Below are 15,641 nucleotides of genomic sequence, written 5' to 3'. Positions count from 1 at the left end.
GACCTGCTGGGCTCCAGCGATCCTTCCACCTCAGGCTTCCAAGTAGCCGGAACTACAGGCGTGCACTTCCATGCCCGGCTAATTTGGTTTTGATTTATTATAGAGGTGAAGTCTTGCCAAGTTGCCCATGCTGTTCTCGAACCCATGGTCTCAGACAGCCCCTCGTCTCAGCCTCCCAAAGTGCTAGGATTACAGGCTTGAGCCACCACACCAAACCAATATTTTGTTCTTAAACATGTGATGTAATATATACAATTTTGCTTGCCTGTCATGATTTTCATGAATGTAGACCTATGTAAACATATGTGAAAGAGTTAGCAAATATAAAGTGGAAAAGTGAAGGTGTGCAGAAAAAAGTTATATACTACTTGGATATTATATAAAGATTTTGAACTATTTTAAAAGATTTGAGTAATTTTGTTTATATACACATGTTGTTTGGTTGTTTTGAGTCGTGGTTTCACTCAGTAGCCCAGGCTGGAGTGCAGTGGCACAATCATGGTTCACTGCAGCTTTAACCTCCTGGGCTCCAGAGATCCTTCTGCCTCAGCCTCCAAGTAGCTAGACTATAGGAATGCACCAACCATGCGTGGCTAATTTTGGGGATTTTTGTAGAGATGAGGTCTTGGTGTGTTGCCTAGGCTGGCCTCAAACTCCTGGGCTCAAGCAGTCCTCTGTCTCAGGCTCCCAATTACAGGTGTGAGCCATTGCACCCAGTCCTGTTTACATATACACATTAACATATATATATATGGAAATATTTAAGAGAAATTAATATATCTGTAGGGAAAGGTCCCACAACTTTCAGCTTTAACTTTTCAATCAGTACCCTTCTCTAAAATAACACTTAGAAAGTTAAAATTTTAATGTTTTGCAGCTTTCACTCTGTGTAGCCAAGCAACCCTCTGGAAGCTTGTATCAGTTTTTACTTGTACCAACAATATACTCAATTGTTCTACAGACACACTGGAAACCATATTTTCTGTCAAACTGAGAAATGCACATATTTAAATCAGTGTTATTTTATTATTTAAAAATAATTTGAGGAAAATTTGTTCCTATAGTTAATACACATATTCTTGTTCTTGTAGGAAAAACTGAATCTCAGTTGTATCCATAGTCCTGTTGTTAATGAACTTATGCGAGGAATCCGTTCACAAATGGATGGATTAATTCCTGGGGTAGAACCACGTGAAATGGCAGCTATGTGTCTGGGACTGGCTCACAGGTGAGAATTACTGGAAAGTAGTTTATTTTTATCTGATAGTCACTTATACAACACTGTGCTAAGAAAGTTACAGATACTAATTCAATCCTCATAACAACCTTATGAAGAAGATATTGGTAATGTCCTCACTTTGCAGATGAGGAATCTTATGCCCAAGTTTAATACTGCTAGCAAATGGTAAAGCCAGGACTTGAACACTGGCAGTCTGGCTCCATTGTCTGGACTCTGAAAACTTCATAGAAGGAATTCTCTACTCCTCTAGTCTTGGATCCCATATTTCTTGGGTTTTCTAGTTTTTCTTTCTCTCTGCAAAGTTACATGTGGGGGTGACTGTTTTATCCCAACTTTTAGTGAATTTTAGATGGAGGCAAAGAGAACCATGCTAACCCTACCATATTTAACTAGAGGGCCCTTAGAATAGACATTGCTATATTGTGGTATATGTCTTAATGAAAAGCTTGGTATTCTGTGAAATTGCACTAAAAATAAGTTTTGTGAAGAAAATAGAGGATTGTGGGTAGATTACTCAAAACCTATGACCTTTGTAATGAGTATTATCAAATGGGTACTCCTAATAAAATTATTACCACAGCGAAAAGGACATCTTAAATTTATATTAAATACTGCAGTAAAAAAGGTCTGTACATGTACATTTTGAAATGTGAACATAGATTGATGAAAGGTTAGAACTGCTGAGTTTATTAGCTCAAAACGCACAAAGGTCAGGAAGGGCTTTGTAACAAGCATTTCTAAGAGAATAAGAGAGACTGAGTTGGGATACAAATTTGTGATTCATCTGCATTGTGAATGGCTGTGATTTTCTGTTGGGGCAATCAGATGTCCCCCATGGGGCACTAACATCCACAGACATTTTTGACTCACAACTAGGGGATGGGATAGGGGACTGCCAACTAACATCTAATGGGTAAACATCTGAGATACTGCTTAAGGTTCTTAAGCACAGGGCAGCCTCCTACAACAAGGAATTATGAGACCCAAAATGTCAGTGGCGTGCAGATTAAGAAACCCTTATACAAAGACAGTATTGTTCCTCCACAGCTTTTTATTTTCAGATGTTAGTGTACTACACATTTCTTAACTGTTAGTATAAAGTATTAATGTGCTGCAAAAAAACACATGAACCCGTATGACTTTGTGCACTATGCAACATTATCCTGTTTGTCATTCATACATAAACTAGTTCATGTTACAGAAATACAAGTTGTAATAAGTCAGGTGTATTTTTCAATGTGCACATTCTGATTTAGAAAAAGTAAAAACTATAGCTGCAAGGAGAGGATGTGATTAAAAAAGTTTTAAGATGTTAATTTAAATACTGTGTTACTAATTTATTTTCCTCCTTTCCCCAGCCTGTCTCGATATAGATTGAAATTTAGCGCTGATAAAGTGGACACAATGATTGTTCAGGCAATTTGTAAGTATAGTACATGCAAGTTTAATCTTGTTCCGTTCTTCATGAGTTTTTTCTGCTACTGAAACTGTATCTTTGAAGATTCTGTTAAGAAATGGAAAGGAGATCAGCTAGAATTATTAGTAAGATAAACGTTTAGTAGATGAATTGGAACATGCCGAAGAGAAAAAGAGATAGCTACTTAAAATTTGACTAGTTGGAGATAATGTAAATCATGTAATTAACATGTAACCCAGTTCATTCATGATTTTCCATGAAAATGTTAAAACTGTAAATGGAATCTGTGTAGTTATATATTCTGCCCATTTCAGTTGGTTTTATTTTATTTTATTTTTTGTTGGCATCTCACTCTGTTGTCCAGGCTGGAGTGCAATGGCATGCTCACGGCCACTGCAGCCTTGACTTGCTGGGCTCAGGTGATCCGTCTCAGCCTTCCAAGTAGCTGTAACCACAGGTGTGTGCCACCACACCTGGCTGATTTTTTTTGTATTTCTAGAGACAAGGTCTTGCCAAGTTGCCAAGACTGGTCTTAAACCCCTGGGCTCAAGCAATCCTCTTGCTTCTGCCTCCCAGAATGGTAGGATTACAGGCGTGAGCCATTGCACTTTGCTTCATTTGGTTTTATAATAGGTTTTTTTACCCATATCATTTGATGGTTTTTAAAAACATCAAAGTCTTAGCATTTTTTAATTTTAAAAATCCTTCAAGCAGCAGTTCTGTTCCTAGATATATACCCAAAAGAATCAAGAGCAGGTGCTCAGTTTCTTGTATACACATTTATAGCAACATTATTTACAATAGCCAAATAGTGGATACAACCCAAATACCTTTTGACAGATGAGTGGGTAAACATAGCTTCATGAGTACAGGTTGAGCATCCCTAATCCTAAATTCAGATTGCTCCAAAATCTGAAACTTTGAATTCTGGCATGAAGCCAAGAGTGGAAAATTTCACACCTGACCTCTCGTGATGGATTGAAGTAAGAACTTTGTTTCATATGCAAAATTATTTGAAATATTAAATTACCTTCAGACTGTGTTTATAAGAGACATATGAAACATAAATGGCTTTTGTATTTAGACTTTGATCCCATCCCCAAGATACTGCATAATGTGTTTGTAAATATTCTAATATCTGAAACACTGATCCCAAGCATTTTGAATAATGGCTGTTATCCAGTCCTGTACATATAATGAAGTGTCATTCAGCCTTAAGGAATGAAATTCTAAGACATACTGCAACAAGGATAAACCTTGAAAATTTGTTAAGTGAAATAGACCAGTCACAAAAGGACAAACATTACGTGGGTGCACATATATGAGGTACCTAGAATAGCAAATTCATGGAGACAGAAAGAAATATAGAGGTTATAAGGGGTTGAGGGGAAGTGGAAATAAGGAGTTATTATTTAATGGGTACAGAGTTTTCAGTTTGGGATGGTAAAAGTGTTCTAGAAAATAGTAGTGGTAGTTGTACAATATTGTGAATGTACTTAATGCCACTGAACTGTGCACTTGAAAATGGTTGAAGTGTTAAATTTTGTGTGTTGTATATGTTTTTCCAAAATAAATTTCTTTTAAGTTTGTTTTGTTTTTAATCTACTATAGCCTTGTTAGATGACTTGGATAAAGAACTAAACAACTACATTATGCGATGTAGAGAATGGTATGGCTGGCATTTCCCCGAATTAGGAAAAATTATTTCAGATAACTTGACATACTGCAAGTGTTTACAGAAAGTTGGTGAGTAGTTTGTTCATCCTTTAAGGCATTGAAAATAACTGAATTTGATTGCATCATGAAATACACATTACAAGGATTTTAAAAAATAAGATTCCCAGGGTTTTTGTAATTTGTATGCAATGTAATATCTATTAGACTTCAGAAACAGTGAGTTTTAACTTTAATTTTGATGGCTTATGCAACAGAGAACATGGTTCTCTAGTTTGATTTTTCTTAAAATGGCTTCTTATAGTGAATTTGAATGGATTTGCCATTAATAGAGGCAACAGTAGACTTGGGGGAATCCTGTGCTACTACATCAATGAGTCCTAACGCTGATAGTACTATTGCCATCTATGCTGTTAGTGTTATTTTCCAAACTAATGGCATAGTAGTACTATTACTAGAGCAACCTGATGGTTGTTAGTAAATATGGATTACTTGGTACACACCAAGAATTGCTGGCCCTGGCTTCAGTATAGGATTTTGTGACAATATGATTACCACATTTTCTGAAATAAATTTTCATGGAATATTTTGTCTTAGTTTTGCTCTGATTATTTTTTGGAGAAAGGTGGTGGGGAGAAATTTAGTGTCTTAAATCCTTAAAAAGGAAAACCACTGGGTCAAACTTGTTCACTTTTTGTTTTGTTTAGGCATCATTTTCATTGGCTTATGTCTACTTTTTCTTTTGACTATTTGGTGGATTTTATATTATTTGTTGGAGTGATTCTCCCTGATCCTCTGCAAACCTTCCATAGGCGACAGGAAGAACTATGCCTCTGCCACACTATCTGAATTGCTGCCAGAGGATGTTGAGGCAGAAGTGAAAGCTGCTGCAGAGATCTCTATGGGAACAGAGGTTTCCGAAGAAGATATTTGCAATATTCTGCATCTTTGCACCCAGGTAAGTTATACCAAGGCAGAATCTAGTTGTAGCATCACCAGCTCTAATATCAACCTTCTGATGGCAGTGATGATTTTTACAGTTATTCATCACCTGATAACGTAAATATGAGGGTGTTCAGTCACTACCGCATCTGATGCCATCACGATTTGTAAACTTATAAAGAGGAAATATACTAAAAATGAAGTAATGTGTGTTGTTAGCATCATCTGCAAAATGAATTAACCAAAAATCCACTAAGAAGGCAGAAAAGTATGGATAGTTCTGAGTTTTATATCTGGATAGTTCTGAGTTTTATATCTGTAGCTTGCAGTAATTTTTTTTCTCCTCTTGATTTGAAGCTAGCTAGTCAGGAATTGCAAAGAGGATGACACAAATGTCTGTTCTTTGGAAGCTTAAAAATACAATAATATTGACTAACATTTTCAAGCAGTGTTCTAAGTAGTTTACAAACATGTAATAAGGTCCTCACAAGAGCCATTTCATAGAAAACTGATGATAATATACTCAGGGTTGTGTGGCTGCTCTTTCATGATTTAAGGGTCCTGTGTTTTGGACATGAATTTTAGACTGCTTTTACTCGTAAAACATTTGTGACATACTTGTTTTCTTCCCTGCACCAGGTGATTGAGATTTCCGAGTACAGAACCCAGCTCTATGAATACTTGCAGAACCGCATGATGGCCATTGCACCCAACGTCACTGTCATGGTGGGCGAGTTGGTGGGAGCACGGCTTATTGCTCATGCAGGTGATGTCATTTGGAAACAGAATTTGGGGTTGCTTTCTGGCTAGGATATTTTTACATCTTAATAACTTGCTATTAAATAAATTTTAGGTGGTCAAAGAAAGTAGATGGTATATGGGTGAGGACTAGGGGCCAAGTGTTCAATGATGATTTTTGTTTGTTTGCCTGATTTCCTTTGGGATAATGAAGGCAACTTTAGTCACTACCTCTTCTGAGACACTTGGGGTCCATTGCTAGAAGTTTGTTATGATTAATTAGAGTAATTGGATTGAATACAGGAGGATAAAACAATTAGCATTTTCATAATGTTGAAAATTCATCAGGCCAAGATTTTAGTGCAGTTTTAAGAAACCACAATCAGTGATACATACTCTTGATCATCTCAGTTATACTACTGAGTATGTGCTAATATATTTGACTTTCAAAAATATTTTGAATAACTGACAGTAAAAAATAATAACATGTGAATGGCAATGCAGTAAGAATGATATACTACAATTAAAATGTGCAATTACTTATCTACAAACACATTGAAGTACTTGTTATTTTTATGTTACTTGAGATGTTATAATTCCTCACAAAAGATCTTGAGTAACATATACATCAGCATGTTTAAATTGGAATAACTTTAGCTACATAATTAATCAGACAACTATTTCATTCACTTGCCCCTTAGCTACAAGATCAATTATTTCATTGTCTTTCTTAGGTATGCCTGATCTTGTAGAAGTAAGAGATGCAGGGATCTCACAGAAGTATGTGCTTGCTACACTTCTTGAAATGTCTCTAGTGTTGAGTTCATAGCATTAACGTTGAGTGTGTTTTTGATAGAAAATATTCTGTGCAGCATATCCAACTAAGCACCTTCTTTATACCTCATTAATACCATAATCCCTCATTATCCCGGGGGGTACATTCCAAAACACTCCCCTGCCCCCACCCACAGCGAGTGCTTGAAACTGTGGATCATACCAGATCCTATACCCGTGTACTGTATGTGCTGGGGCTTTTTCTGCACATATGTGCCTATGCTAAAGTTTCATTTATATAATAGGCATGCTGAGAGATTGGCAACAGTAATAAAATAGAACAACTGTAACAAAATGCCAGCATCACTTTTGTGATTTAGGGTCATTATTAAATAAAGTAAGGTGACTTGAGCAGAAGCATAATGAGAGGGCTGCCAAGTTACTCATGGTCAGATAGCCTTATATAGTGCTGGACCAAGGGCTGACTCCTCTCTGGGTGGAACTGAGTAGGACAGCAAAAGGTCTTAAACTTACAAATTGTTTATTTCTAGAATTTTGAAAAAATGTTACCTGATTGCAGAAAACAAAGCCACAGATGGGTGGGAACTATGGCATATTTGTAGGCATAGCTCTCCCTAGTCCATATGTGAAACAACAGGGGTAAATCAAGTATGAATTAATCATAGTTATGCTGCTTAGGTGTCCTAATACCTTCTGTGTATTTATAGGGTTTTTCTTTTAAATATCTAAAGCAATAGAATATTTGATATATAAAATCTCAGAAAATGGAGGCTAGATTGGTGTGTATATGGCATATTCATGTAACTCCTGTAGTCTGCTCTTGGACTGTAGACTAGTAATACCATCTCACAGGCAAATAAGTAACTGAACTTAACCTTCAGTTTGTCCTAGGGCATTCATCGCAAACCTTTTTTTGTGCTAATGAAAGAATCTCAAGTGAAACATAAGGATTCAGAAGTATACCTTTTGTAACTTGTTTTCTTTTGTAGGTTCTCTTTTGAATTTGGCCAAGCATGCAGCTTCTACAGTCCAAATTCTTGGAGCAGAAAAGGCACTTTTCAGAGCCCTCAAGTCTAGACGGGATACCCCCAAGTATGGGCTCATCTATCATGCTTCCCTCGTAGGCCAGACAAGTCCCAAACACAAGGGAAAGGTAAAGTACAGGGTTTTTGAGATTAAACTTTTTTCTTGTTTTCTTTTTTTTTTGGAGTCAGTGTCTCACTCTGTCGCTCAGGCTGGAGTGCGGTGGCACACTCATGGCCACCCCAACGTTGCCAGGCTCAGGCAGTCCTCCCACCTCAGCCTTCCAAGTAACCGAAACTACGGGCACATACTACCATGCCCAGTTAATTTTTTTGATGTATTGTGGAGACGAGGTCTTACCAAGTTGCCCAGGCTGGTCTCGAACCCCTAGGTTCGGGCATTCCTCTCACCTTGGCCTCCTAGAGTGCTGGAATTGCAGGTTTGAGCCACCACATCCAGCCTTCCAATTTTTTTCATGCAACCTATTTTTCTTCTGCTCTGTAGTACACGTTAAATCTTTATATTGTCTCATTCTCATCAAATAGAAAATAGTAAGTTTTTTAAATTAAAATGCACTTTTGCACAGTGAAAGAAAAGAGAAGAAATTGATATTGGACCAATGAAAGCCATTTTTTACATTGTATTAATATTTCTTTTCTTAGGATCCACCTGTGGTTGGCATACCAAAAGTATTCTGTATGGCAGAAAACGCATCTAGCAACATATATGAATTAATAAAAATAGTAGCACGTGCATTTTGCTTAAACACTGATAGAATGTCACTAATTCCTTTAATAGCCCTATGATGTAGATGTCTCCTTTTTTACAGATGATGAAACTGGGCCTAAAACAAATTAAGTACCATAATCTCACAGAATTAAACTGAAATTTGGTAAAATTCAGAGCAGAGTGTTGGAGGAAATAAAGGGTTCCGTAAAAACAGAATGATAATTAGCTTGAAGGACCCCAAGTATTTAGGATTGTTCTGGGGGACAGGATACGCTTGTTCTGAGTTACTTCGGGGTATAGAACTGAGATAAAACTAAAGGAGCGCATTGCAAAAATAGTCTGCGCTAATTGTGACATTAGCTGATATAAGTTGTTTTCATCCACGAAAGTATTGGTGGTGATGTATAATCATTTAGCCATTGCATTGTGGCAAAGATTGACTTGAGTCGTGCGACTTACACTTTTGTAATCCTGATTTCTTTTTTTTTTTTTTGGAGTTAGAGTCTCACTGCTGCCTAGGCTGGAGTGCAGTGACGCGCTCATGGCCACTGCAGCCTCGACTTGCTGGGCTCAGGCGGTCCCTCTGTCTCAGCCTTCCAAGTAGTTGGAACCACAGGCATGCACCACCATGCCCAGCTTATTTTATTTATTTTATTTTATTTATTTATTTTTGAGTTGGAGTCTTACTCTGTCGCCCAGAGTAGAGTGCAGTGGCCGCTTCTGGCCACCACAGCCTTGACCTGCTGGGCTCCGACGATCCTTCCGCCTCAGCCCTCCAAGTAGCTGGAACTACACACGTGCCCCACCACACCTGGCTAATTTTTTATTTATTGTGATGAGGTCTCGCCAAGTTGCCCAAGTGGGTCTCAAACCCACAGGCTCAGGCAATTCACTCACCTCAGCCTCCCAAGGCGCGGGATTACAGGCTGAGCCACCGAGCCCGGCTATTTTTTTATTTATTATAGAGACAAAGTCTCACCAAGTTGTCCAGGTTAGTCTCAAACCCCTGGACTCAGGCAATCCTCTTGCCTCAGCCTCCCAAAGAGCTGGGATTACAGGCCTGAGCCACCACGTCCAGCCCAATCCTGATTTCTTAAAAATCCTATCACAGCTTTGAATATAGTTTGATTGTCTCTAACAAAATGTTTTTCTATTAGATATCTCGAATGTTGGCAGCCAAAACTGTTTTGGCTATCCGTTATGATGCCTTTGGGGAGGATTCCAGTTCTGCAATGGGAGTTGAGAACAGAGCCAAATTGGAGGCCAGGTTGAGAACTTTGGAAGATAGAGGGGTAAGAAGCACATCCTGTCCAATGCAGAAGTGTTACCTGTCTAAAGCTAGCAAACCATGCAATTTATGAATATATTCCCTTCATTTGCTTAACAGTTTTATTTTGTGCTACATTTTCATATGCCTAGTATATTCTTTATACTGCTGTTAAGTTTTTCTTACGTTTGCCAAGAATTGATATATCAAACAATGTTTGCCGTTAGGATATACTATTCAAAATAACAAAGAAAATTAAGAGGAATTCCTTCTTGCTGGCCCATGAATTCACTAGACTATATGCTGTTTTATAAAGAAAGTATTACTTAAAATTTTATTTGTAATTTTCCTTAGATAAGAAAAATAAGTGGAACAGGAAAGGCATTAGCAAAAGCAGAAAAATATGAACACAAAAGGTGAGTGCACTTCAGGGAGGATGGGTGAATAGTTTATTTTTATAATTATTGATAGCAATTTTTTATTGCCTGAGTGTGCCCCTAGTTTTTTTTTAATTAAACTTACAAATAAAAATTATATACATGTATCATGTATATGTTTTAGGAAATGTATACATTGAGGAATGGCTAATTAACACATATTATCTTACGTACTTTTTTTGGTAGTGAAAACACTTTAAATTTACTCAGTTTTTAATAATACAACACATTGTTATTAACTGGTAAATTTTTTAATTTAAGATTTGTGTGGAGAGGTATTTGGGCTGTTATTTGGAATAACGTTCAGTACTGGTGAGGTGATGAGAGAAGCAAATGTGGTGCAGCTTTTCGGGGAAGTCATTTGATATCAAGATACTTAAAAATGTTCCTAGTCATTGTCCCAATAAATTCTACTTCTAGGACTCATGTAATCTTCTAAGAACTTTGATAGTAAAATCTTACACTGTAAGTGGGTAAGGAGAGCAATACATAAGATCTATTGTAAATAAATATTTAAGAATACATATTCAGAAAAAAATATTTTTCTATTTTATGGAAAGAAGCCAGATGTATTCATATAGGAATTAACTTCTTTTTTATATTTTGCAAATTTTCCAATACTATAATTTTTAAAGTCTATAATTGTCTTTAATTGATAAATGTGGGTCTTTGTTTCTTAAATAGTAAATTTGTTTTTAAGCTATAAAAATAAAGTCATGCAGCATCTACAGTTCTGCTTATGAAATAGTTTTGACAGCCTTTTTATGTTCCCGTGCCATATGCTTAGCACCTTGGACATACGCACTTAAAGCATCATTTAGATGAATTGGTTTGCAATGTAGGCCCTCATTTTGGTATTTTCTTTCTGCTACATTAGAACAAAAGCAAATGTCGGGTTCTAGGCACTCTGTCCACATGTATCTCTTCCTGTTTCTCTGTCTTTTGGGAATCTTGTGATGAAGATTCTGTAATAAGCTTGGTTTAAGATTTTTGTTCTGATTTTATTTTGCTTTTTATTTAATTATCCGGCATTCCAAAAGCTGCATTTGTTCAGTTTTCACTTTCTAGTCAGTCACTTATAAAGAGGTTTTCTCCTCATTGCCCCCATCCGATTGAGTGTTTTCCTGTACTGTAGTAACTACATTGATTACTAAATCAGAATTCATTTGGCTCACCACTTCTCTTGAATGTGATTGACCTACTTGAAAAATTAATACCTTTACCTTTTGGAAACTATTAGTCTTCATAAACTACCCCAAAGCCACTAAAATGAAACAGCATTGTAAGCTTATGTAAGTATTATCTAATGACATTTTTACATATCTTTAGAATTCTTGCAGTTACCGATATTTGAAGAGATTTTCTAAAACTCTTTGGCTCTTTCAGTGAAGTGAAGACTTACGATCCTTCTGGTGACTCCACACTCCCAACCTGTTCTAAAAAACGCAAAATAGAACAGGTAGATAAAGAGGATGACGTTGTTGAAAAGAAAGCAAAAAAAGCCAAGATTAAAATTAAAGGTTAGTTGGGATTTTTTTTAATGCTGCTTATGTTCTTATTCCTTAAAAAGCACAGGCTTCTTAAGACTTAGACATACATACCATTAAACTTTATTGTAAGGCCATCCATGTTGAAAGCTAATGGGGCTTTAATATGCCATTACGTTCTCCAGGAATAGTTAGGGTATTTTAAAATTTATCAGAGTTCACAGAGGAATGTGAGAGACTTCTTTGAATATATGGAATTAAATATTTTACTAAGAGTACCCAAACCAGTTTCTACCAGATGAACTCGTTTTAGAATTAGAGGGGAAAAGGATATGGTTTCTAAATGGGTTCTGTTATGTGAGGTAGCCTAGAAGAGTAGCCACTGGCAGTCTGCTGTTGTAGTTATGATAGCTATAGGTAGCTTACCAGTGGACCAGGCTGTCTTGCAAAACTGATAAGCAATGCCCTGCTCGTTAGTTAGTTTCACCTGTGCTTCCCTAGCGCTCGCCCGTTAGTCTAGCAAAAGTAAAGCATGAGAGCAAAAGCAATGATTACTTTAGAAACCAAGTAATGATAGCTTGGTTTCTAAGGAGCACGGCGGTTGTAAGTGTACTAGCAACAAATATGGCTTCCTATCCTTTATAGAGAAAACATAAACAAGCTATTTAACTTCTGTGCTTCTGTCTCCCTGCTGAAAAGTTAGGAAATTCCTAAACTCATTAGTAGCATTTGAAACTCCAAATTCCACATTTCTATTCTCGGTTGTGTATCCGATTGTCTTTTTAAATTTACTGTCACCCCACAATTTTCACATCTTGCATACGGCAATTCCAGTTGCTCTGGCTGTCAGCCTTGACTCTTCTCCTAATCCAAATCTATTCTAGCAGGAGACCTTCTCAGTTCTACTTGGAAAGTGTGGAGTAGCCACAGTGGAAGCACCATCAGCTCTCTGATCTCTTCTGAGTTATCAACTCCTTGCTCACGTGCTCCAGCTGCACTAGCCTGCTTGCTGTTGCCTGAACCTTCCATCCCATTCTCTCATCTGCCCTGTAGAGGACCTTAGCATCTGCTCTTCTTAGCACCTGGAATTTTTTTCCCTCCAGATATGTGTTCATCATTCAGTCACCTCTTTAGATGTTCACCTGATTGTTGTCAAAAGTGTACTTGTGTACTCACTCTCCCAAAAGTGTGCTTGCGTACTTGTGTATTCCCTTCCTGCTTTATTTTCATTCAGCTTTAGCACTGATTATTTCTATTATACAGTGTATCTTTTATTTTATGTCTCACCACTCTCCCACTAAAATAAGTAAGATTCACAAGGACAGAGATTTTCTGTGTTTTGTGCCTTGCTCTCTTCAGTTGTTTAGATAGGGCCTGACATCTAGTGCTAAATAAGTATTGGTCAATGAATTTTTGAGGACAGCTTCCTCTTGAGTCCCCATTCTGATGTGCCAAGCATTATACTTGATACACATCTTCTCTTTAAGGCTCAGTGACCATCCAGTGTGATGAGTCTAAGGAGTTTTACAGAGGTTAAATAAATTACTCAGGGACACAGCAGGTAGAGTATAAAGGCAATCTGACTTCAGAGTGTAAGCTCTTAGCCATTTCTAATATAATTGATTCTCCTAAAAAAGATTGGAAGTCAAATGACTTTGGTTTTAATCCTGTTTCTTTTGCTTAACTGCATGATCATGAGGAAATCCCTTTTATCTGATCTTTGTCCATATCATTTGTAAAGTTAGTGGTATTGGACAAGGTAGGCCTTGAAGGACCTTCCCACTTATACAGTGAACATGATAAACATTGTATAGTTGATGAGACAGACAGGAAAAAAGTAGAACTCAAAAGTTTTTGGCAGGAGTGAGGTCTGCTACAATTTTAATTTGTTACACCTTTATACTTATGCTGTTTAGTTGAAGAAGAGGAGGAAGAAGAAAAAGTGGTAGAAGAGGAAACATCTGTCAAGAAGAAGAAGAAAAAGGATAAAAAGAAACACATTAAGGAAGAACCACTTTCAGAGGAAGAGCCTTGCACCAGCACAGCAATTCCTGTATGTCTGTTCTTGGTTACCAGCACCGTCTTGGTATGGGTGGGGTCTCCATATTCTAATCCACTCTGTATCAAAAATGAATAGATTTTTTTTTTTTAATGGCTGGCATTTTTTTAAATGTCTTTTGTAGATGGGAGAGGCAAAAATTAAAATGACCTTGTTGTATTTATATTATAAATGACCATTTCCCGAATGCAGAATCTTATTACTAAAAAAAAAAAAGTTTGCTTTGCGGGAGGAAAAGAATATGATTTGTTACAGACGGGGTTTTTATATCTTAGATTTTAATCTTTCCCCAATTTTGTTTTCAGCGGAAACAGATCTATTTTAAATTTTATAAGGAAAAGTTGTTAGTCACCCATACAATTATAGCTCTTAGAAAAGCATTCTTGTTGATTATTTTCAGAGTCCAGAGAAAAAGAAGAAAAAGAAAAAAAAGAAAGATATTGAGGACTAACATCAGGGAACCATGGTTGCATTACCTGGACAGAACGCTCAGCTTCAGCTGGAAGGTACCAGCGTTGCTCTAGCATCATCGGGGGAAATTGAATGAACACAATGGCGAACCATCTGTAACTTGAAAACCTGTGTGTATCTTGACATCAGCTCTGTTAACCTTATTATGTCATCCTTTCTTAGAGTCTTTGATACACAAATAAAATTTTCTTTGTATTTTAAGACAGTTCTGTGATCTCTTTATATGTTAGGTAGAGACTCTTTAGCCCTTTCTGTAGCTTTGTTGATACCTGATGATTATTGTTTTGATAATTACAGCTGAAAAGTGAGTCATTAATGGTTAATTTGAACATAGGCTTTTGGAAGGCAGTGATTAGATGGACCAATCCAAGAGCCTTGCTTAAATGTATTTCTCTTGCATCTTGAACTATTTTTAATTTCACCCTTCTCACATCTTTCTGCCTCTGTATTTATTTAAATAAAGGTTTGTTTCTCGTTCAGTTTTAAAACTAGGTGCGCAAAACTTCTTGGTTAATATTCAAAAAGTGTCTGCAATTTTACTTGTTTACAGTTCTAAAAAGTAGAACAAAAAAATTCTTAATCTCAACCCTGATTTGTTTTTAAAGTCATCTATGATGGCTTTTCTAAAGATTATACAAAGTGATTTTAAAGTGTTGATGGTGGGAGTGGCGTTTAAACCATGACATAGAACACCAAAGAGAAATGTAGAGTGCTATGTCAGCACAGTGTTGAGTTTCATAGGATTGCTATTAGCTTCTTTGTGTATGCTGTTTATATCTGCTAAAGCTCAATTTGATAAGAGAAGTTGATGGAAGAGTCTAGAATGACTGTAACTTTGGGTTTTACCCTGCTTTTCATGTGATTTAGGCAAGTCAAGAGCCCCATTTTAATTTCTTTGTTGGTAAATAGACAATGGTCAGTTTTACCTCTCCTAACCATAGTTTGTGGAAAACGAAATGACACAAACTTCCAGAGATGTAAATAAGGTTCCAGTTTAGATAATATGCTTGAAGTAAATGTTGATAAAATGCATGCAACCACCCCTAGACAAAATTACATAGTAAAGCGGGTTTTCTTGCTTCCCAGAGAACGTTTGCATCACCCAGTTACATCCCAGACACATTCTTAATTTGGGATAAAACAGGTCAGTTTAATACCAAATTCTGGTGAAAATGGTCTGTAGACCTACCAAGGACTGTATAGTCAAAAGCTTTACATCCAAAACAAGATTTTGAGAAATCCAGTTCATGAACTTATCATTTTGAGTACTCTTCTGCAGGCCTGGGGAAAGCATAGTTGAGTCACAGCTGTCAGCTTTCATAAGGCCTGAATTGAAATAATGAATTTAAATAATGAATTCTT

General features: G+C 36.8%; 1 protein-coding gene across 1 annotated transcript in view; it reads left to right on the top strand.

Annotated features, from left to right (window-relative positions):
* The window catches only part of NOP58 (NOP58 ribonucleoprotein), a 32,083-nt gene extending 17,603 nt beyond the window's left edge, over positions 1-14,480 (top strand). Inside the window, exons 5-15 of the mRNA XM_008065191.2 lie at positions 1,092-1,228; positions 2,599-2,663; positions 4,269-4,403; positions 5,144-5,289; positions 5,913-6,039; positions 7,796-7,959; positions 9,716-9,850; positions 10,180-10,241; positions 11,649-11,782; positions 13,666-13,802; positions 14,209-14,480. Of these exons, the coding sequence (XP_008063382.1) occupies positions 1,092-1,228; positions 2,599-2,663; positions 4,269-4,403; positions 5,144-5,289; positions 5,913-6,039; positions 7,796-7,959; positions 9,716-9,850; positions 10,180-10,241; positions 11,649-11,782; positions 13,666-13,802; positions 14,209-14,259 (1,293 nt within the window). The 3' untranslated portion in view covers positions 14,260-14,480. The remainder of the gene's footprint in view (positions 1-1,091; positions 1,229-2,598; positions 2,664-4,268; positions 4,404-5,143; positions 5,290-5,912; positions 6,040-7,795; positions 7,960-9,715; positions 9,851-10,179; positions 10,242-11,648; positions 11,783-13,665; positions 13,803-14,208) is intronic.
* Positions 14,481-15,641: the final 1,161 nt, after the last annotated feature.

This window comes from Carlito syrichta, unplaced genomic scaffold (assembly GCF_000164805.1).
Source record: "Carlito syrichta isolate Samal-C Ts95f unplaced genomic scaffold, Tarsius_syrichta-2.0.1 Scaffold308186, whole genome shotgun sequence".
Lineage (NCBI taxonomy): Eukaryota > Metazoa > Chordata > Mammalia > Primates > Tarsiidae > Carlito > Carlito syrichta.
The sequence above is the reverse complement of the archived record's forward strand: the minus strand, read 5'-3'. Positions and strand labels throughout refer to the sequence as shown.